This window comes from Marmota flaviventris, chromosome 16, assembly GCF_047511675.1.
Source record: "Marmota flaviventris isolate mMarFla1 chromosome 16, mMarFla1.hap1, whole genome shotgun sequence".
Lineage (NCBI taxonomy): Eukaryota > Metazoa > Chordata > Mammalia > Rodentia > Sciuridae > Marmota > Marmota flaviventris.
In genome coordinates this window covers 50,494,120-50,518,200 of record NC_092513.1, presented here as the reverse complement: position 1 = coordinate 50,518,200, position 24,081 = coordinate 50,494,120, and the positions used below count along the sequence as shown (strand labels likewise).

The window sequence follows — 24,081 nt, the reverse complement described above, 5'->3', positions numbered from 1 at the left end:
AAAAGCTGATTGAGTATGAGAAAAAGAAATTCATTAAGTACTTTTCAGAGATCCTTGATGGGACACTGGATAACACACATACATGGAAGAGCTTCACTTAAACCTTAAAGGTCAAGTTAATTTGAGGAAGCTGGAGGACTTAGAAAATGCAAAGGAAAAAAGTGCCTCTAGACAACTTTTGATAATAGGGATGGCAGAAATAAGAGGTAAAAGTTGGCAGCCAAAATGATTGACAGTGATCCTAATAAAAACTAATATTTAAAGTGATGTGTTCCTTAAAGATTATCAAATTCCATTTACTAATAATTGTATTATTTTCAAGGAAGCTTTAGTCTCCTAAAACTAGGGAATATACTATGGAACTAGATGGCAAGTGAATATATGCCTTTATGTCTCCTAAGTTCCTGGAAATGACCAAAGTTCTAGTTTGTAGATTTGGTTAATATATTAGCTTTCCATTGCTGTGACAAAATACCTAAGAAAAACAATTTTAAGGAGGAAAGATGTATTTTAGCACATGGTTTCAGAGATTCAGTCCACAGTTGTTGGCCCCATCTCTGGGCTTATGGTGAAGCAGAACATCATGGTAAAGAGGGTATGCTGGAGCAAAGCTGCTCACCTCAATGACAGACAGAGGGAGGAAGGGACTGGGGCAAAGATGTAGAACACAAGGGCACACTCCCAAGGATCCATTCTGTTCAACTATGTCCCACTCCTACAGGTTCCACCACTTCCCAGTAGTCCATTCAGCTATGGATTAATCTATTAGTGAGATTAGAGCTCTTGTGATCCAATCACTTCTGAAAAGTCCCACCACTGTAGTAGAGTGGGAACCAAACTTTCAACACATGAGCCTTTGGAGGACATTTCATATCTGAACTGTAGTAATTGGTTATTTCTGTAGTCCTTAACCTTGCTAGAAATTAGAAAAGGGTAGAATCAGCCTGGTAGAAATTTTTAGAAACTCTTAGAGCCTAAAGAAACCTAGTCCAGAGAAAATACAAGCCAGGTGCAGTGATGCTTGCCTGGAATGGCTTGCCAGGAGGCTGAGGCAGAAAGATCAAAAAGCCAGCCTCAGCAACTTAGTTACACATTGTCTCAAAAAGGGCTGAGGATGTGCCTCAGTGGTAAAGTAACCCTGGGTTCAATCCCCAGAACCTAAAAAAATAAAAGGTAGAAAGAAAATACAAGAGGAAATTCTTCAAGTGCAATTCCAGAGATTTCAAACTTAGAATCAGCAAATTCAAAGAGGTTGAGGGATCCTTAAGAGAACTTTTAAAATTTTTATTATAATTTATATATGATAAAATTTACCATTTTTATAACTTTTATTTATTTATTTTTATATGGTGCTGAGGATTGAACCCAGGACCTTGCATGTGGGAGGCGAGCGCTCTACCGCTGAGCCATAACCCCAGCCCCAAATTTATCATTTTAAGTGCACATTTAGATAAGTTGACAAATATTTCAGTCGCAAAACCACTACCATTCAATTGTGATATAAAACATTTCTGTCATACCAGAAAATTCCATCATGTCACTTTAGAGTCTTCTCCATTCGCCTCTGAACCCTGGCAACCACTGAGTACTTTGTCACTATGGATACAAATGGAATAATATGTAATCACTGTGTCTGATGTCTTTCACTTAGCATAATACTTTTGAGGTTCATCCATATGCTCGGTGATATTCCACTGTATCGATGTATCACCAGTTTAAGGCTATCATGAATAAAGCTGCTATGGATATTCAAGTGTAAGTTTTTACTGTAAATGTAGCCTTTAAATTCTCTTGAATACTTTGGAGTAAGATTACCAAGTTGTATGGTGCAAGTAACTAACTTTTCTAAGAAACTGCCAACCTGTGTTCTGAAGAGTCTGCCATTTTGTACTCCTATCAGCAATGCATGAGAGCCCATGCTTGTCAATACCTGCTTTTGCTAGCCATTTTAATTGTTACCATTCTGGTAGATATAGTATTGTGATGGTGGTTTTAGTGTGAATTTCCCTAATGATTAACATATTAAGAGTCTTAAGCATATTTTGAATTCATGTATCTTTTTAAAAAATATTTCTATTAGTTGTTGGATGGACCTTTATTTTATTTATTAATTTACATGCAGTGCTGAGGATTGAACTCAGTGCCTCACAGGTGCTAGGGAAGTGCTCTACCACTGAGCCACAACCCCAGCCCAAATTCCTGTATCTTTTTTGAGGGGTGTCTCTAAAACATTTTACCCATTTTTTGGTAGTGAGTTGCCATTTCAGCATTCTGGATACAAGTCCTTCGTCACATTATGTTTTACAAATCTTTTTATCCCAATCTGCAGCTTGATTTTACCCTGACTTTTACACAAGAAAACAATTTTGATGAAGTCTAATTTATCATATTTTTCCTTTTATGCTTTTTGTATCATAAGAAAATATGGCTTGGGGCTGGGGTTATGGCTCAGCGGTAGAGTGCTCACCTTGCACTACAAAAAAATATTTAAAAAAAAAGAAAAGAAAATGTGGCTTAATGGGGCACGGTGGCGCATCCTGTAATCCCAGCCACTCAGGAGGCTGATGCAGGAGGATCAAGAGTTCAAAGCCAGTCTCAGCAAAAGTGAGGTGCTAAGCAACTCAGTGAGACCCTGTCTCTAAATAAAATACAAAATAGGGCTGGGGATGTGGCTTAGTGGTTGAGTGCACCTGGGATCAATACCCGGTACAAAAAAAAAAAAAAAACGTGGCTTACCCACATTCATAGATTTTCTCTTATGTTTTCTCTACAAGTCTTATCATTTTAACTCTTAGATTTAGTCTGTATTCCATTTTTAGAAAACTTTTTCATGTAAGTCTTGAAATCAGATAGCTTAAGTTCTTCAGCTTTGTTCCTCTTGAAAACTGGCTATTTAAATTTCCACACATATTTTTGTCCATATACATTTTAGAATTAACTAAAATGTCAACCTTTGTTTAAAACCCCTCCTGGGTAAGGGTTGAGGATATAGATCAGTGGTAGAGGGCCTGCCCAGCATGCCTGAGCCCCAGAGTTCAATCCCCAGCACCACCAAAACAAACAAAAGTCCTGCTGGAGATTCAGATTACATTGTATCAAATCTATATTGAATTTTCCAATCCAATAATACGAAATTTCTCCATATGTTTAAGTCTTCTTTTTGCTCAGCAATTTTTAAAGTTTTCAGCATACAGATCTTGCATATTTTTTTGTTAAATTTGTCCCAAGTATTTCATACTTTTTATGCACTTGTAAGAGATATTGGTTTTTGTTTGTTTTGATTTTGTTTTTAAGATAGGGTCTCAATATGTTGCCCAGGCTAGCCTTGAACTCCTTGAACTCAAGTGATCCTTCTACCTCAGCCCCTCAAGTAGCTAGAACAGCAGACACACCCCCACCACACTTGACTTGATGTATTATGTTCTTATTTTAACTTCCAATTCTTGATAACTAGTGTATCAAATATAAATTGGAAAAGCCCTATGTTCAATCCCTAACCCTAAATAAATAGACCCTGTATCCTGTGAACTTTTAATATTAGTTCTAGTAGCTTTTTTTGTAACTTTTTTTGTAACCTTTGTTTTAGTATCAGGGTAATATACTAACTTCTTTTTACTTTTTTTTATTTTTACCAAAATCATAACAGAAACCACTCAGATGGTGTCCTCTTCCTGTTATTCCCCCAAAGGGAGAACAATGGTCAGCAGTGGCAAATAGCAGCTGGAACAAAGCAAGGGCCAACTTCACACTCAGGAAAGGACACTTCATCTCTTTCTTGTCATTTCCCGTACTCTACACATTCAAAGAAACTTCTCTAGAAACAAACTATAGAAATGATCCCTGAAAGTATTGTCTTCTAACCTCTTTTTAAAATGAGGAGATGTCCCTCCTCTTGTATTTTCCACAGTTTACGTTTGGATTCAGTTTTAGTGTTGTACTTTCTATGGATTTGTAGCCATATATGACATTAAAAATGTAAAATCTCTGTTCTGCAAAAAACACTACCAAGAGAACAAAAAGACAAGCCATTGACTTGGAGAAAATATTTGCAAAAGACATATCTAATAAAAGGCTTGTTATTCAAAATATACAAAGAACTCTTAAAATTCAACAATAAGATAACAACCAACCATATTAAGAAATGGCCAAAGACCTTAATAGATAGCTCACTAAAGAAGATATACAGATGATAGGTAAGCATAGCAAAAAATGCTTCACTACATATCTGATCAGAGAAATACAAAACAAGTTACCACTACATATCTATTGGAATGGCCAAAACCCCAAACACTGATACAACCAAATGATGGTGAAGATGTAAAGCAACAGGAATTTTCATTCATTGCTTATGGGAATATAAAATGGTAGAATCAAGTTGACAGTTTGGTGGTTTCTTGCAAATGAAACATACTTTTTCCATGTACTCTAAAAATCCTGCTGCTTGGTGAATACTGAGAAGCCCAAATGAGTTGAAAATGTATATCCATCCACACAAACACAGACACATGAATGTTTACAGCAGTTGTACTAGTCCATTTGTGGGGCTATAACAAAATACCACAGACTGGGTAATTTATAAAGAACAAAAATGTACTTCCTCACAGTTTTAAAAGCTGAGAGTCCAAGACCAAAGCATTGATGAGGGCTGCTCGCTGCTTCCCTGATGGTGCTTTGTTGCTGCATGCTCCAGAGGGGAGGAGGGCTGTGTCCCCACATGGTGAAAGGCAGAAAGGTAAGACAGCCAAATGCTACATGAAACCTCTTTGTTAAGAGCCTTAATTGCATTCATGAGAAAGGAGCCCTCATTACCTTCATCACCTCTTAGAGGCTCCACCTCTTTCGGATCATCACATTGGCCATTAAGTTTCAACATCTGTATTTTGGAAGGTACATGTTCAGATTAAAGTAGTATCATTATTCATAATTACCAATCTTGGAAGCAACCACAATGTCCTTCAGTAGGTGAATGGATAAACAAACCATTGTACATCCAGATAATTAATTATTAATCAGTGTTAAAAAAAAATGAGTGGACCAGGAATATAGCTCAGTGGCAGAATGCACATTTAGCCTGCATAAAGGCCTTTGTTGAATCCCAACCACCAAAAAAAATTAAAATTCAAAGAAGTGAAATATTAAGCCAGGAACAAATACAGAGTGAATGCAAATGTGTATTACTAAGGAAAGAAGCCAATCTGAAAGAGACTAGGTACTGGATGTTCGACCATATGACCTGGAAAAGACATAACAAAAGACAAAGTTCAGTGGTTGCCAGGGGTTAGCAGAGAGGGAGGAATAAATAGGCAGAATACAGAGGATTTTAAGGGAAATGAAAATATTCCATATTTCAGTTTTCAGGTGCTAATGTAAATTGTGTTGTATTTAATTTCACATTCCATTTGTTCATTGGAACAAGTGTATAAGAAAGTGACTTTTATATGTGAACTTTATATGAGCAAACTTGTTATAATCATTTATTAGTTCCAGTAGTTTTTTGTTGACTCAAATTTTTCTATAGATAATCATATCATCAGTGGAACAAAGAGTTCTATTTCTTCCTTCCCAACACATATACCTTCTATTTCCTTTTTATGTCTTATTAGATTATCTAGGTCTTCCAGTACTATGCTGGAAAGCAGTGGTGAGAGGGGACATTTTTGCCTTGCTCCTTCCTGATCTTGGTGGTAAAACTTCTCAACACTAAATATGATTTTAGCTATAGGAGCTTTTGTAGATAATCCGTATCAAGTTATGGAAGTTCACCTCTAATCCTAGTTTACTGAGTTTTTGTTATGAATGAGTGTCAAATTAGATTTGTCAAATGCTTATTCTACATTTATTATCACATGATTTTTTTTCTTTAGCCTGTTGAATGATGGATTACACTGATTGATTTCCAGTGTTGAACTAGCCTTGCACACCTGGAATAAAGCCTACTTGGTCGGGGTCTGTAATTCTTTTTATACATTGTTGGAGTGTTTAATTTTATTTTTAGGGATTAGGGATTAAATCCAGGACCATTTTACCACTGTGCTATATCCCCATCCCTTTTTATTATTTTGAGACAGGGTGTTCCTAAATTGCAGAGGCTAGCCTCAAGCTTTATCCTTGACTTTCTTTGCTTTGAAGTCTACTCCAACTGAAATTAATATAGCCATACTTGCTTTCTTTTGATTAGCGTTAATATGGTGTATTTTTAAATTTTTTTTAACTTTTTGATAGACCTTTATTTATTTATTTATATGTGGTGCTGAGAATCGAACCCAGTGCCTCACACATGCCAGGCAAGTGTGCTACCACTGAGCCCCAGCCCCAGCCCGACATGGTGTATTTTTGTCTACCTGTCTCAGTCTGTTTATGTTGCCATTACAAAATATCATACATTGGATAATTTACAAAGAACACAGTTTATCTCCTCACAGTTCTGGGAGCTAGGAAATCCAAGACAGAAGCACTAGTCAGTTTGGTATCTGGAGAGGACGATGGTTTCTATTTCCAAGATAGCTTCTTGAACACTGTGCCCTCACAAGGAAGAAGCGGTGAATGCTATTCCCTCCCATCCTTTTATAAGGTTACTAATTCCACTCATGAAGGCAGAGCCCTCATGAGTTTAGCAACCTCCTAATCCCATGTCTTAATACTATCATATCAGTAAATTTCAATATGGTGGGGGGGGGGACACAAACCATTTACTTGTAATCTGTATTTGTCTTAACATAGCCATTTCTGTCTTTTAATTGGTGCATGTAGACCACTTATATTCAGTTTTTATTAATATCTACTACATTTGTCACTATTTTTATTTGTTTCTTTGTTCTTTGTTCCTATTTTTGCTTTCCATTCTTTTTCCGCCCTTTGTGAACTGAGGATTTTATATGATTGTATTCTCTCTCTTAACATACCAGTTATACTTTTCTTTCCCACTTTTTAAAGTAGCTGCCCTGGAGTTGGCAATATATATTTACAACCAATACCAGGTGCCTTTCTTTCACTAGCTGTAAATGGAGTAGGTAATCCCTGCTAACTTCTAATTTGTCCGGTGGCAAAAAGACTGAGGGCGTTTAAAGAGATCTAGGGGGACTGGGGTTATATGGCTCAGCGGTAGAGCACTCGTTCAAGGCCCTGGGTTCGATCCTCAGCACCACATATAAATAAATAGAATTTTCTACTCCACTACACTCCTGGGGACGTGCTGTCTGGAGCGGGGCGAACCACTGGCCCGCACCTGCGTCCAGGTCGAACTTGGTTTCTCCCTCTCAGCGCCGCTCCTGGCAAGTCCCTTCCCTTCCAGTCGAGGCGGGGCAGGTTTGCGCCGGGCTGCCCGTGGGGCACGCACCTCCTTCTCCCCCAGGGGCCATCTAGACTGGGAGTGAACCCTCGCGTAGGCCGCGCGGGCCAGCCTGAACCGCAACTCCAAGAAAGGCGGGCGAATCCGGGGGAGCTGAACTTGCAGCACCCACGAGGCCAAGTCCACGTGCGCGGCCGCGCCCCCCACCTCGGGCGACCAATCAGCGCTCGCCCCTCCGCGAGGCTGCCCCGCCCCGCCGCTCCTTTGCGGCTCTCGGCGTCGGGATCGCCGCTGACGGCTCCCTGGCGCCGGCAACATGGCGCGCGGCAGGATCTCCCGCCTCTCGGTCCGGGACGTGCGCTTCCCCACGTCGCTCGGGGGCCACGGCTCAGACGCCATGGTAAGCGTGACCGACTGCCCAAGGCGCCGCCGGGACAACACCCAGGCCCGCGAGTCGCGGGCTTTACCTGGCTTCAGTACAGTGGGACCTGGATGCGCGGGGAAGGTGGAAGCTTTTCATATCGCTGAGGAAGCAGCCAGAAACTCTTCACCTTTCTGGTTTATTTTTCCCCTTATTTATCGTATTTTATTTGCCCGCGTTTGAAATGTCTTGGTTTTACTTTTTTTGATTCACGTTTTCCTGGAAAGGAGAGAGTGCTTATTATTCAATAAGTGCAAAAGAGTTCTATAGGGTCCCCACCAAGGAAACCCGAGAAAACAGTGCTGACAGCTTCCCCGCGGTGAACTTGATAGGATTTGAAGTGACAGAGACCAGGAAGTCTGGAGCTGGGAGTCTGGAGTGGTGATCCTGCCCCTGCCACAACTTTGCTGTGTGCCTTGGAGAAGACCCAAACTTCTCTGTGCCTTTTGGGACTATGAAACGAAGGGGTCACAGTTGGAATGAGAAACTAAGCACCGAAAAATACTCTAGGCACATAGGAGAACACTCGTGAAATTACTGTACTTAGAAACTTGGTTAGGAAGGATTTGTCACTGTAAGGAGTTATGCAAAATATTGAAGGACTTTTTCCCCTTAATGAGAATGTCAGAGGGACCCCTCTCCCTATCCCAGCGCCCCCACCTCCCAGCTGTCTCTAGTGGTGTTCCTAAATATAAAGGTTCTGAGCAGGATTTTGTTTGGGGGATTTTTCCTCCTTCTGCAGTTCTGGGAATCCATCCCTGGGACTTGTGGCATATTAGGCAAGCACTCTACCTCTGAGTACATCCTCAGCCTCTGAGAAGGGTCTTCACAGGGACTGTGCCCCACTGGATCCACTTTGCTCCTCTGGTGAGATGGCCATACTAGGAAAAAGTTGACTCCATATGTAGGAAATGTAAAAAAAACTTACCCCAAAGTGAGAAATAACCAAAATTAGGAAAATGTTTCCTTGTAGGGGTGAAGAGGAAATGGGGTGAGGAAAGGTACCCAAGGACTCGTTATTCACACGGTGATGTTTTACTTTCCAAGATGGGTAGATGGCAGATTGGTGGTCTTTACATTTTTCTCTGCTCTTTATGAACCTGAAATTCTTTGTAAAAGAATTTTCTAATAGTCCTCTCAAAACATGCTAAGTAATGTTATTAAATGCAAAAAAAAAAAAGTATCCCTTATTCTGGCATTAGCATCTTACTGCTTTTCAAAATTCCTACAAGTCCTTTCACAAATGATATTATGATAAATGACTTTTTGTAAATCCAGTTGATGATCCTTTGTGGACCTCCAAATAAATATTTGAAATTTTACTAATTTGTAAAAGTGCGAACACTTAATTGAGTGCTACTGCATTTGCCCCTCTGAAGCTTGACAGCTGTGGGTAAACCCACATTCTAAGCCTAGGCTTTCTCATCTATAAAATGGGTACAGTGGTGTCTACTTCATGCATGTAAAATAAGATACTTGAAAAGAGCTGACAGAGAGAAGGTCCTCAATAAGAATTGGCTATAGTTACTATTTACATAAGAGGAAACTGAAAGCAGAAAGAACTCTGACCTCGCCCTGAGCTTTGAATTTGTGAAGTGTTAAGATAAACTATTTTATTATAGGAGAGTTTAAGAAATAGCATTTGTTTCTGGGACTGAGTGGTGTATGACCCCTAGGTGAGGAAAAATTATCTGATACCTGTATTGCAATTTCATAAACACATAAGCATTTCTCCTCAGGAGATAGAGTGTATGTTATGTGCTGACTCTCAAGCATTTAGTAGAACACACTGCTTTGCAGTTCTCCACGGTGATTGCTTCATTTGCCCTCTGGCCATGCTGAACTCAGCACTTCAGCTACTTTTCAGCACTTAGCAGAGCAAAACTTCCTGATGAGAAGTCTGGTATTTTTATAAAGGAGTCCTGAAACTGTCTTCAAAATCTGTTAAAGCAGAAGTTCCTGATCATTTCTTTCTGCCCTTGTTGGAAACATGGAGCACTCAGCCTGCATGTATTTACTACTTTCTTGCTTCCCAGCACTCATCAAGCACCCAGAGAGCCCCTCAGCTGTGAGCTCGCATCCCAGCTCAGCTGCCCACTGGCACCTCCTTGCAGTATTTTTCCTCTTATTTGCTCCTTGTCTGTGAGCTCCCTTAATCCCTAGTCCTGTCCTCCCAGCAGTTAGAAGATGTTGCCTACTGCATCACTGAGAAGACTGAAGACAGTCATACTCTTGGCCCCATCTCTGCACACATGTCTCCAAACCAACCCCTCTCCTATTTCCCTTTATTCTTTTTTTTTTTTTTAAAGAGAGAGAGAGAGAGAGATTTTTTTTAATTTTTTAATATTTTTTAGTTTTCAGCGGACACAACATCTTTGTTTGTATGTGGTGCTGAGGATCAAACCCGGGCCGCACGCATGCCAGGCAAGCGTGCTACCGCTTGAGCCACATCCCCAGCCCTCCCTTTATTCTTTATCATGTCCTGCTCCAAAGCTAATCATTCTCCTTCCCTTATTTATTCTCAAGGGTCCCACTTATATCCCTTTGTCCTTCAGTACTACCTATTTACTTTGGTTCTCTTCCATCCCACATGGACAGAGCTTTCCCTTTAGAAGAGTCTGAGTTTGATCCTTTCACCTTTCTAGCTCCTTTTGGTTTCTTCCTCTCATCCCCAAACTTCCTGCTCTAGGTCTGTTGCCTTATCCTTTACATCTCCTTCCTTCTTAATCTGAAATTGACTACTCTTTCCTTCCTTCTCTTGGAATTGCCTTCAGTTTTTTCTCCTTCCAGTGACCTTTACGCTCCATGCATTTCATACCATCTGCTGTCTCTTCCTTGTGCATCTGTCTAGCTCCCAGCCTCAGCCTTTCTGACTACTCCTTCTTCCTCCACTGGCCCCCTTCTTCCCTCTCCAAGGCTTTCCCATCTCACTGCACATTCCCATTAAGACTCTTCTCTAGCCAGGCTTGATGGCACCCACTTGTAATCCCAGTGACTTGGGAGGCAGGAGGATCAATTGCAAATTCAAGACCAGCTTTAGTGACTTAGTGAGACTTTGTCTCAAAATAAAAGAATAAAAGGGCTGGGTATGTAGTTCAGAGATAAAACACCCCTGGTTCAATCCCCAGTACCATAAAAAAATAAAAAATAAAAACAATAGAAAACAACAACAAAATGGGTTAATTTGTCTTGAAGCTTTACTTCTTTTTCTGCCAGTAGTCTCTGAACTTGCACTGTTATATTATCATCCCTGCTATAAACTATTGCAGTGAAGATCAGTCCAATTTTATGTAAGAGCTTTCTGAAACCTTGGCTTGTTCAATTTTAAGCAACTTGCCAACATAACTCTGTTCAGTGAGCTGTGATTGGAAATTCTTGGGTTTAAAATTGAGCTGAGACCTGGAGACATTGCACAGTGGTAGAGCACTTTTGTAGCATGTATGAAGCCCTGGTTTTGATCACCAGCACCACAAATGACAATAACGGTAATGACAATGATATTAATATGAAATTGAGCAGATGACCTTTTTTTTTTTCCTTGTACCAGGCATTGAACCCAAGGGCACACAACCACTGAGCCATGTCTCCAGCCCTTTATTTAACTTTTTTTTTTTTTTTTTTTTTTTTTTTTTGAGACAGGGTCTCACTAAGTTACTCAGAGCCTTGCCAAGTTGCTGAGGCTGACCTACAATCTTTCTGCCTCAGCCTCCCGAGCCACTGAGATTACAGGCATGCATCACCACACCCAGCTGAACATCAAGTTTTTTGATATCATTGCAAATTGGCATTAAAAAATGTGTACATCTGGGACTAGAGGTGTAGCTCAGTGGTACAGGGTATGCTTTAGCATGCTCCAGGACCTGAATTCTATCCCCAGCACCAAAGGAAAAAAATATACATTGTATTTGTTGAATGGGTGTGAACCATTCAGGACTTTCCTTTGGTCCATTCAGATCTCCTGTATTTTTTGGGGGGTGCGCCAACTCTTCCATCAGATTGGATCTCTTCTTGGCATGTCCCTTATTGCATTTTCTGTTTCAGGTGTCATTGTCATGGTTATTTCTGGGTTTCTTACATTTGCATTTGGTGGGTATGGGTCACCTTTCCTTCAGCATACAGACCCTGACTACTCGGCTGCCTATGTTGTCCTGGAGACTGATGCAGGAGATGGACTCAAGGGATATGGAATTACCTTCACTCTGGGAAAAGGCACTGAAGTTGGTGAGTTGATGATTCTCTTGAGATTCTAGAATGCTTCGTTTTTCACTTAGATTCCAGTTCTGACCTATTTTTTTTTTCTGTATTTACACTTCTCAAAGAGATTAAAAACAATACTTATTTTGCTGGGAGAAATTAAAAGGTGCAGCATTTGGCCTCTCCTCTTACAGTAATCTATAGACTGTGGGAAAACCCTTGACTCTGGATCTGTTTCTCTGTGTTGAATGGTGACTACCAGAATGCTATTCAGCAGCTTTTAAGTCTCGGCTTCTGTAGGTCTTTGAGGACCTGTACTAGGAAAGTGACCAAGGGTGGTGGAGGGAGCAGATATAAGCTCACACAGCAAGGTTTATTGTGGTGTGCATTGTGAATCTACCTAGTTTTCAAAATATTTTACACAAAGTTACTTTGAGGGGCCAGTTCTTTGTGGGGCATGTTGAGCCATGTTTAAGTGATTCTTCTCCCCTCCCCCATTTTCCTAAACTAAAGGCACTGAACATAATGTAACCTTTCTCAGCTGGCCAAGATCTTAGTGACAATGTTGAGCCCCCTCATTTTTTTAGAGATGAGGAAACCAAGGCCCAGAGAGCTACTCAGCTACTTCCTAAAGCACTTGTTCTCCAGAACTTTTAAATACAACTTTTTTGTATGCATACATGCACATGCTATAAAATTCAAGAAGTACAAAAAGGTGACCTTTGCCAGATCATTTTCAGTGGATCATTAGAGGCTGAAGCCAAATCGTGATAGGGTGAAGAGTAACTATCAGGGAAAGGGGTAAAACAGGTTATCTAACGTTCGTGGCAATATGACACTTCCCTCATGGTTATTTGCACCATCAGCATTCTAGGTAGCTGTAGGATAAAAGTCTTGCCCTAGGGAAAGATTTTAATATTGTCAAGCAGATGAAGGAAGTGTATGTGTGTGTGTGTGAATGACAAGAAGTGTACAGATTTATTGAGGAAACAGTCACAAAAGACAAAATCCAGCTGGGTGCAGTGGTACAGACCTGTGATCCCAGCTACTCAGGAGGCTGAGACAAAAGATCATAAATTCAAGGGCAGCTCAGGCAACTTAGTGAGACCCTGTCTCAAAATAAAAAGAGCTGGAGATGTAGCTTACTGGTAAGAGTGCTCCGGTTTTATTCCCCAGTACTACAAAAAAAAAAAAAAAAAAATAGGATCATAGTACAGAGTGAGGATTGTTGCAAAGTGAAGGGGTTACTTTGCTCTGCTCAGGTGGCTTTGGGCAAGCTTCAGAGCAGAGGTGATGCTTTGAGGAAAGGCTCTGAGAATAAATAGGCACTTACTAGGCAGATGGAAGAGACCAGGCAATGATCTGCCCCCCTCCACACACACCATTAATAATTTAGTGTAAAAGTTTTCCCCAAGACAGTGACTACTGACCAGGGTGGTTTTTTGATTGGTTGGTTGGTTTTTCGAAACAGGGATTGAACCCAAGAGTGCTTAACTGAGCCACATCCCTAGCCCTTTTTATATTTTATTTTGAGACAGGTCTCACTAAGTTGCTTAGGGCCTCGCTAAGTTGCTGAGGCTGGCTTTGAACTCGTAATCCTCCTGCCTCAGCCTCCTGAGTTGTTAGAATTACAGGTGTGTGCCACCAAACCCAGTTCCAGGGTAGATTTATAAGCTATATTTTAACTTCTCTGAAACTTTAATCATCACTATCTGTACATCGAGCGCTTTATGAAGCTACTGTCATTCTTCATACTACAAACTACACAGCATGGCCCCTGAAGGTTTTGTAAAATGCACAGTAAACTTACAAAATAGGGACAGGCCCCTGGAACCGTTCTCTGTTAACAGCTAAGACTTTGAATTTTGCTACTGTGGGTAGGTGCACAATGGAAGGACCGTGAGCACAGGGATAATAAGAAGCTCTTTTCGGGTGTTGCTGAGCTCAGTGTTTGTTCCCTGACATCCCCCCATACTCTCAGCCCCACCCGCTGTCCTGAGGGACATCTTGGGCATTGGTGAGTCAACTCTCCTATCTTTATGGCATGGCTCTTATGTGCTAATGTTGTTGGCTTCCCCCTTTTTCAGACCACAGCCGGTCAGAACCCATTTTAACTTTGACCTTGCTATATATTTCACATGACTAACTGCAGTCTCATTTGAAAAGCTACATGGCCCTTGCACTAAAGATGAAAAATTCCATTAGCTCATCTCCGTTCTCCACAGCCTCTGTCAGTCAGCCTAATCATTCTTTTAGAATTGAACAAAAAGGAAAAAAAATAAGTATTTTCCTTGTTCCCATAAAGAGTGTTCATGTGTGTGAGAGGTAGGGAGGAAAGGTTGTATTTTAATGTATAGAATAAATCAGTGTTGTTTTTCTTGGGTGGTTTTTAACTCATATTTTTATCAAATTTACTTAATTATTATTAATGTCTTCTGCTTTCTTTATATATATATATATATATATATATATATATATATATATATATATATATTTAAATGACAATTGTTTTAGAGTGGTCTTAGGTTCACAGCAAAATCAAGCTGTGTGTACCCACCCCACACACCCACAGCCTCCCTCTTATCATTGTGTGCCTCTGGAGTGATTGGTACCTTTGTTATGATTAGTAAACCCACATTGACACATCATGATCCCCAAAAGAATATAGTTTACATTGGGGTTCACACTGGGTATTGCACATTCTGTGGGTTTAGATAAATGTGTAATGATGTGTATAATGTAATACCAAGCTATTAAAAAATAGGAAAGGAAAGAGAGGTTAAAAAGGAGGAAATTTTTTTAATATGTATTTTTTAGTTGTAGGTGGACACAATACCTTTATTTTATTCTTATGTGTTGCTGAGGATTGAACCAGTGCCTCACTGTGCCAGGCGAGCGCTCTACCACCGAGCCCCAGCCCCAGCCCAAAGCAGGAAAGTGTAAATAAACAAAAATACAGTCATGCTACCACTTGGGCTCAGACATCCATGGTCATCCACAAGCTTTGCTGAGTGAACTTCCAGTGCTGGAGGTTGCCACAGAATCAAGGTCTAGGAGAAAACCCTTGGGTTTAGTCAGCAAGAAGCTGCCTTTCAAAGGCCAATTTTTCCAGATGAATTTCCACCCATCCCATTAGACACACAAACTTGGATTTCTCCATGCTGAAGTCAGACCACTACAATCCAAGTTTCTTTTTTTCCTCCTCTTGCCTTTTAATAGTGTTTTTGCCTGAGTACATCAGTATCAGTCACTACTGATGCTTCATAAAACTATAGGTTTTTTTAATCCTACAAATTTTAATTTCTTTTTTGTTCATTTTCTTTTTTCTGTTATTAGATACATACACTTTTAAAAAAATTTAGTTGTTGATGGACCTCTATTTTATTTATTTTTTTTAATATTTATTTTTTAGTTGTAGTTGAACATAATACCTTTATTTTATTTATTTATTTTTATGTGGTGCTGAGGATCAAACCCAGGGCCTCACACGTACTAGGCAAGTACTCTACCACTGAGCTACAACCCTAGCCCACAGATTTTAATTTCTTAGCAAGTAAATATCCATCTTCATAACCCACTGACACAAAAAGCTTCCATACTCTTTTCTTATACTTCTTATGAAAGTCAAAAATGTCCTGGAGGTCAAAAAGTGAGATGCCCACTGGCAGTTATGTTCAATTGTGACTGCACCATTTCTTGTCCTGACTACCCATTTTAAGGGAATTTCAAGCATCAGTTATATAAGAGGCTGACTGTGGTAGGTTTTTGTCCACAAATACAGAAAGTTTTTGGTGGTAATCTGTTGGACTCCCAGATAGTACCTTTGGTGGTTTGTGACGGGTGGTTGTGGTCTTTTGAGAGAGAGAGAGAGAGGGGAGATATATATATATATATATATATATATATATATATATATATATATATATATATATAAATATATATATATAAAATATATATATATAAATAAAATATATATATATAAAAATATATATATATATATATATATATTTTTTTTTTTTGGTAATTTTTTGTTTATTTTTTGACTTGGTTTTGTTTTGTTTCAGCTAGTTGGTGTTCCTGTTTGGGATGTGTAGTGAGAGCAGTCAGAGTAGTGTAGTACTACCGGGATCCAGCTCCTGCTATAAGACCACCTTCATGGACCATTATCAGGTCCTGATGGACATCAGGCAGGGTGGCTTTGCCCAAATGAAACTAGTCCACCACCTCCTCACCAGGACAGAGGTGATGGTGAAAGTTCTGCCAAAGTTAGAGCAGAACATCCCATCCAAACTATATATGCTGATGGCCATGGAACGCTGAAGTGTGATCCAACTCTTTCAGATCATTGAGACCATTGAAAATATCCAGCTATGGCATACAGCTATGGCATACACCTCATCCTGGATGTTGATGGCATGCAGGAGGAGGCCAAGAGACCATTCAGGCAGATTGTGAGTGAGATTGAGAAGGGCATTGAGCACCTAGATCTGAATGCAGAGAACATGCTGGTGGGTGCCAGAGGCAACAGCAAACTCTTGAACTTCAGCCTGAGCACCAGATTCATGACGGGGCAGAAGCTGAACAAGTTCTGGGTCACTCTGTAATACCTTGCCGCTGAAGTCATCTAGAGGAAAAAAATATGGGGGCCCCCTGGTGGACATCTGGAGCCTGGGTGTCTTTTGTAGTTGATGGTACCAGCAATGTGCCCATTTATGTATGGAGCTACTGCTAAGCAGCTGAAGGAAGTAATCATGCATGTAAGGTGCACCATTCCCCAGCATATTTCCACAGGAGCATGGAGCCTTGTCAACAAATACTAACAGTGGACTCCATGGAGAGGCCCACTGTAGAGCAAATAACGGGGCACCCATGACTGAGCCAGGGTGAAGAATATTCACCCAGTCGTTCTAGTGAGCCAATCTCCTAACACCCAGACTCTGCAATTGTAATAATCAGGTTTGACATGGATTATGACCCATAAAATACCTGAGTGTCCCTGGCAAATTGAAAATATGATGAGGTGATAGCTTCATACCTGATACTCCAGCACCAGATAACCCAGGGGGCAGGCTGCATGTTCCTGGTGAAGCCTGTGCATCAACAGGATTGGGCCTTGCCTGGGCCCCAGGGATCTTTCTTTCCAGTGTCTTCACAAAGAAGAATGCCAGTCAGCCTGCCCTTCCATCTTCACCTTGCCTGTGAGCAGCAGCTGCCTAAGGAGGCCAAGAAGGCAGGGCAGAAGGGCAATGGGAAAGCCAGCATGCCTGCTTCCTATATGCAAAGACCTCCACTCCCAGCACAGCCTCCCCGGGGGACCCTGTGCGCCACATGCCTAACCCCTGGATGATCCTCAGTAGGTGGGTCATAGGGCAATCTTATAACAACAAGATCTGCACCTGCACTCAGCAACTGCCTTGTGGGCCAGCATTCAGGAAAAAAAAAAAAAAAAAATCCAATGTTCCAATGCAAGAAGGGCAGAAATGGGCTAGATTCAGGAACAGAGTGGGCTTCAATGAAAATGGAGAGCTGAGACAGACAAAACCAGCAGACAGCCAGAAGACCCTGTGCTCTGTGATCCTGACATCATGGCGTGGGCATCTGTGTGGACTAAACAGCTGCAGGAGTGTGGTGTGCAAACTGGCTCAGGCTTCTCTGCACAGGTTCTAGATAGGAGCACATCTGGATCCACTAGAAGTCTCCTCTGCCCCCACCTGGAAGAGGCATCAGAGACTTTTTTTTTTTAAGTTGTAGATGGATACAGTATCTTTATTTATTTATATGTGGTGCTGAAGATTGAACCTAGTGCCTCTCACATGTAGCTCAGTGCTCTACCACTGAGCTACAGCCTCAGCCCCATCAGAGACTTTCCCTAGGACACTTCCCCCGCCCTACTCTTCTCTGTCCTTTCTCCCATGCTTCTAGGACAGCAAAGATGCTTCTTTATAAATTTATGTTTCTTACAAATTGTATAATAAAATTGACATTTCAGAGATTTTTTTTTTAAGGCAGATTAAAGAGAGGAGAAAAGCTTCGGGGCAAAGGCAGGAGCCCAGCAGCTGTCCTCTTCAAGGCCTGGACCACTATGCCTCCCCTCTCCTGTTCAGTTGAGATACTTGCCTCAAGCCAGTGTAGATGGGGACTGGCTCCTCTTGACCTGGTGTAGACAGAGATTCTTCCCTTGAGCTAGTATAGACTTGATTCACTTTGAGCTGGTTGCTTTGGCCAGAAGGAATCCCTCTCCTGGTGTTTAGGCCCTTTCTTGAGGTGTGTGGAGAGGGCAGGTGGCAGCTAGGCTGCTGTTGGCTCTTGTAGGCTGCTTCTAGCAGCACTCCTCTCCAAAGTTTGCCGTCTCCTGCGATATTGCACTGCCAGGGAGCCAGCAGCAACATCACAACCCAAATTTCTACTGAATGCAGCAAGTTTGAGTTAACTTCTTACAGTGCCTTTATGTCAAACAAGAAAAATCCACATAGATAGCTGAATATTTCAGTGTGGCCTCATCTTTTAGAACCATAAAGGATGAGCTCATCTTTAGCTTTTGTTATATGCATCTTCTGTTGTGATGCAAACCACAGGCTCCTTTAGTCAGTGAATTATAGCAACAATAAAAAACATGAGGCCAAGGTTTAAGGTAGATAATAATATACCTCACTATGAGTCACTGTCTTACTCCGAGAACCTCATCCATCAAGGAATGAGGAAGATTCTGTCTTCTTACAATTCTAGGGAAGGAATATCTGAACTGGAATGATTGTGGATCCCATTAACAAAAGCCCTAGAGAACCCAGAACGGCTAGTTCAGCCCTAAATGCTACATCCATTAGCAATGTGCAGTCATCTGAGAGCTGTCTCACACAGGCCAGGCACATCCTAAGAGCATGTGGTACTACTTTCAGAATGTCTTCCTCATAAGGTCTGATTGATAATAAACCCACATCCCTTCAACTATCCTATTAAATGACCTAATTTTTTTTTCCATTGGAAGCAGAGCAATACCAAACTAACTGGTCAAAATGTTCTGTAATAAATTAATAGCTTTGGGGCTAAGTTGATGACTTGAGTTGATTATCTTGGTGATGTACATATAAATTATGTTTTCTAGAATAAGTAGAGGATAAGAAAGGCCTTTCTTATACAATTTGTTATTTATTCACCTTTTCTTTTTTTGGTGATGCTAGTAATCAAATACAGGGCCTCACACATGCTAGACAGGCCCTATACCACTGATCTACTTTGTATGCAAACCCTCTTCAGCTTAAGTAACATAACAGAGCTTTTTTTTTAATATTTATTTTTTAGTTTTTTAAAAGTAGACACAATATCTCTATTTTTATTTTTTTTTAAAGAGAGAGAGAGAGAGAGAATTTTAATGTTTCTATTTTAGTTTTCGTTGGACACAACATCTTTGTATGTGGTGCTGAAGATCGAACCCGGGCCGCACGCATGCCAGGCAAGCGCGCTACCGCTTGAGCCACATCCCCAGCCCTCTATTTTTATTTTTATTTGGTGCTGAGGATCAAACCCAGTGCCTCGCGTGCTAGGCGAACACTCTACCATTGAGCCACAACCCCAGCCCCACAACAAAGCTTTTTAAAGCACCAAGAGTAAATAATTTATGGTACTATTGACCCAAATTAAGTTTAACCTTCAAACTGTGTATGAAAAATATGGTATATCCTAAGTAAGCCAATATAAGAAGTTCAGTGTTTATGTATGTATAAATATTATACTAGTTGAAAATTCATTTAATTTTTTAAAAATATTTTTAGTTGTAGGTGGACACAATACCTTTATTTTGTTTATTTAGTTTTTTTATGTGGTGCTGGGGATCGAACCCAGTGCCTCACACATGCCAGGCAAGTACTCTCCCACTGAGCCACAACCCCAGCCCTCGTTTAATTTTTAATAGTGTATTATGATTTTATAAATTGAAGATATTTTCAAAACTTGTCAATAATGAAGAGGCATTTTCTTTTTTTTTTTTTCTCTTTTATTTCTGTAAGTTAGGGTGTTCTTATTCCTTAGGAACAATAAAGTACTAGAGTTTGGCTTTGAATCTGATTGAACACCTTACAAAGTGAATAGGAAAATAATTTTTAGAACATCATTTAATATTACAGATCTGTGGTTTTGTTTTGCCCATGTCAATCAATCAAACATATTTACCGTATTCAGGAAATTTAACTCAATATGTAGATTCAGCTATTTTGCTTTGGGGGAATATTAGTTATGACAAGCACAGAATAAGACATGCACATTTTTGGAGCAATTTTACAAAACATTTACCTTTGGTACTTTAAATTTTTTTCATAAAATGTCTACATTAGTTTGTGGTATTTTCCTCTCAATTTATTGGATACACTAATATGTTTTAATAAACATCAATAAAAATGGAATTCTTTCAAAATAGTTGTCTGTGCCGTGAATGCCCTTGCCCACCATGTGCTTCACAAGGACCTCAAGGACATTGTCAGTGACTTCAGAGGCTTCTACAGGCAGCTCACCAGTGACGGGCAGCTCAGATGGGTAAGAGACCTATTTTGTAAAAAGCTTTTATAAATAAGTTACTACGGTCTAAGATGTCCTTTGATTGCAGCAAATGTGAAAATAGTAATGGCTGTACAATTTCTAAGTAAAGCATTTCATTCAAATAAATTAGGGCTTGAGTCATTTAGATAATCAGTATTTTGAGGCAATCAGTTCCTTTCTGTAAGGCTTAAAGCTTTTTTTTGGCTCTTATCTACCTCATTTCCCACTCCCTAGATTGGAAACAGTGGTCTAGAGGATAAAGAGCTGAATGGGCAACCTTTCTTTGGAAGAGAGAATGTGAACAGTTCTGGTATTGTGGCAGAGGTTATTAAGAAGTAAAATAAGAGCAAAGTTAAAAAAAAAAAATAGGGTGTGGTGGTGCATGCCTGTAATCTAAGCCTCAGCAATTTAGCAAGGCACTAAGCAATTTAATGAAACCCTATCTCAAAATAAAAAATAAAAATGGGCTGGGCCTCAGCAACGGCGAGGCACTAAGCAACTCAGTGAGACCCTGTCTGTAAATAAAATGCAAAATAGGGACAGGGATGTGGCTCAGTGGCTGAGTGCTTCCGAGTTCAATCCCCAGTACCAAAAAAAAAAAAAAAGAGAGAGAGAGAGAAATAAAGAAGACCATAGTACCTAGCCTGCTTATAGGCAGTATCTAGCGTACTGTTGAAGCATGAAAAACTAAGTTTCTAGAGGAAGGTTTTTTTTTTCTTTTGACACTTCTTATTGGTACATTATAGTTGTGATGGATTCTTATTGGTACATTATAGTTGTGATGGAATTTGTTGTTTCATATTCATTCAGGCATACGATGTAACTATAATTTGGCCAATATCATTTCCCAGCAATTCCCACCTCTTTCCCTTTCTCCCACTCCCTGTTCCCTTTCCTCTACTCCTCTCCCTTCGATTTTTATGAGATCCCACCTCTCCCCCACACCTTTCTCTTCCTTTTTCCTAACTTCCACATAGAAGAGAAAACATACAACTCTTTGCCTTCTGAGTCTGGCTTTAGAGTAAGGATTTTTTTTTTTTACTTCCACTTTATTTTTTTTTAATTTTTATTGTTGGTTGTTCAAAACATTACATAGTTCTTGATATATCATATTTCACACTTTGATTCAAGTGGGTTATGAACTCCCATTTTTACCCCGTATACAGATTGTAGAATCACATCAGTTACACATCCATTGATTTACATATTGCCATACTAGTGTCTGTTGTATTCTGCTGCCTTTCCTATCCTCTACTATCCCCCCTCCCCTCCCCTCCCCTCCCCTCTTCTCTCACTACCCCCTCTACTGTAATTCATTTCTCCCCCTTGTATTTTTTTCCCTTTCCCCTCACTTCCTCTTGTGTGTAATTTTGTATAACCCTGAGGGTCTCCTTCCATTTCCATGCAATTTCCCTTCTCTCTCCCTTTCCCTCCCACCTCTCATCCCTGTTTAATGTTAATCTTCTTCTCATGCTCTTCGTCCCTACTCTGTTCTTAGTTACTCTCCTTATTAGAGTAAGGATTTTTAATACAGTAAGATAAATCCAGTAATCTAGACTTTGCCCTTGTCTCCTGATGACTGGTTTGTCTTGTCCAAACTCTGCTAGTCTCCCATCCATGCACTGAGAAGGGCACAAGAGAATGCACTTTCCATATTGTCTTGGGTTTTATGTTTTACTTTCTGCAAAGCAAGTGTATCTTGCCTTGAAAGGTGTCATCTTGAAGAAGCTCCCACTGGCCAAATGTGGGACAACTGTAACATTAGAATAAATACGATAGCAATGTCATTTAAACTCACTGAGTGAAATAAGAATCTATGAATCTGTTCAGATAATAAGCAAAGGAAAACTTATCATTAGAGTATAAACTAATGAGTGTGAGATGAATGATAACATTAGAAAATCACCATATTTCAACCATCATAGCCACAGTTAATTGAAGCAAGAGTCACAAGTGTATGCTTAAATTTGGGGTCAATAGTAATCTTCTGATTTAGAAAAGGAAATTGGTATCTTCAGAGTAGAGAAACCAAATGAACACTATCTTACTCAAGTGGTGAAAATTAATAACCCTAATAATAAAACAAAATGACATAATTACTTATGCAACATTTGTGCCAAAAAAAGAATAAACTGAATCTAATCATGAAGTTACTACAGACTGACACATATTGTGGGGTACTTGATAATATCAAATGGCCTCTACTCTAAAATGTCAGTATCATCAAAAGAAAAAAAAATTGTTCCAGACAAAAAGACATTAAAGAGCCATGACAACTGAATACAACACGTGGTCCAGGATTGGATATGGATCAAGGTAAAATAAGGTACTATTGGGAAAATTGGTGATATTTGATTATGGATTATGAATTATGATTATGGACTATCTTTTAAATACCAATAGCCCATCAATATTTTATTTCCTGAATATGACCCTTATGCTGTGGTTATGAAGAAGAATGCCCTTGTTTTTTTGGAACTATACACCAAAGTATTTAGGAGTAAAAGAACATGCTATCTGAAACCTTACTCTCAAATGGTTTAATAAAGAGAGACATGAAGAGACAAGTTTTTATACTTTCACGAATTTTCTGTTGGTTAAAAATTGTTTTCTGGGGCTGGGGTTGTGGCTCAGCAGTAGAACACTCGCCTTGCGCGTGTGAGGCCCTGGGTTCAATCCTCAGCACCACATAAAAATAAATAATAAAGGTATTGTGTCCAACTACAACTAAAAAATCAATATTAAAAAATTGTTTTCTATAAAGCATAACCTTTAAATGAATTTCCACTGCTGTCTTTTCATTCTTGAAATGTGGTCCCTGGCCAAAGGACCTAAGTATCTTTTTCATGTCTAGGAAATGCTGCTATGTTTTCCTTCCCAGATTGGTCCAGAGAAAGGGGTGGTGCACCTGGCAACAGCAGCCATTCTGAACGCAGTGTGGGACCTGTGGGCGAAGCAGGAAGGAAAGGTAACTCATCTCAGAAGCACACATGTAGCTCTGTGGCACAGGAGGACTTGTGACTTTCTCTATAAGCAGTCTCAGAAGACCAAAGTCAAGTGCAACACAGGTGTCCAAAAGGAAATACTGGGATACTTGATTATTTTCTTTCCTGAGTAATATTGGCAGTAGTTAGGAAATTATAGGATTAGGTTATAAAGGGCCAAGAAAGATGGAAAGGGACAGCAAAGGGAACAGGTTAAGAGGCAGCAGGAGACACAGGCGGCATTAGAGGTGAGTGGGTGGCTGGGGGGACCGAAGCTCTGATAGTGGGAGTTTGCCACAAGCACATTCACTGTCAGGACAAAAATGAGTGCTTTACGAATGTGCTTTACATATCTTTTCTTTTTTTTCTTCAAGCCTCTGTGGAAGTTACTTGTGGATATGGTAAGTAGATTCTTTAATGTTGTAATCGTTTCTAAATGAAATAAATTTTGTGGATTATTTGCCTTTTAATAATCAGTAAGTATGTTCAAAACTATAGATCTATAGTCTATAGATTACTGATGATAAAGCAAAAAACAGTAAAATATAATATTCCCTTTCTGATATGTGAAGTAGCAGCTCTGCTTATGTAGGTGGGGTGGTACGTCAGGAGGCAGGGAGTTAAGGTATTCCCCTGCTGGGGACATATAACACGGGATTCAAATC

General features: G+C 40.0%; 1 protein-coding gene and 1 non-coding gene across 2 annotated transcripts in view; one reads left to right on the top strand and one right to left on the bottom strand.

Annotated features, from left to right (window-relative positions):
* Positions 1-3,648: 3,648 nt before the first annotated feature.
* LOC114098737 (small nucleolar RNA U3) lies at positions 3,649-3,856 on the bottom strand. Its single transcript, XR_003583774.2, has one exon. It is a non-coding gene; the product is annotated as a small nucleolar RNA U3 (small nucleolar RNA).
* Positions 3,857-7,551: 3,695 nt separating this feature from the next.
* Enosf1 (enolase superfamily member 1) overlaps positions 7,552-24,081 on the top strand; it is a 34,575-nt gene continuing 18,045 nt past the window's right edge. Inside the window, exons 1-5 of the mRNA XM_027942930.2 lie at positions 7,552-7,688; positions 11,822-11,930; positions 20,314-20,429; positions 23,314-23,400; positions 23,791-23,817. Of these exons, the coding sequence (XP_027798731.1) occupies positions 7,605-7,688; positions 11,822-11,930; positions 20,314-20,429; positions 23,314-23,400; positions 23,791-23,817 (423 nt within the window). The 5' untranslated portion in view covers positions 7,552-7,604. The remainder of the gene's footprint in view (positions 7,689-11,821; positions 11,931-20,313; positions 20,430-23,313; positions 23,401-23,790; positions 23,818-24,081) is intronic.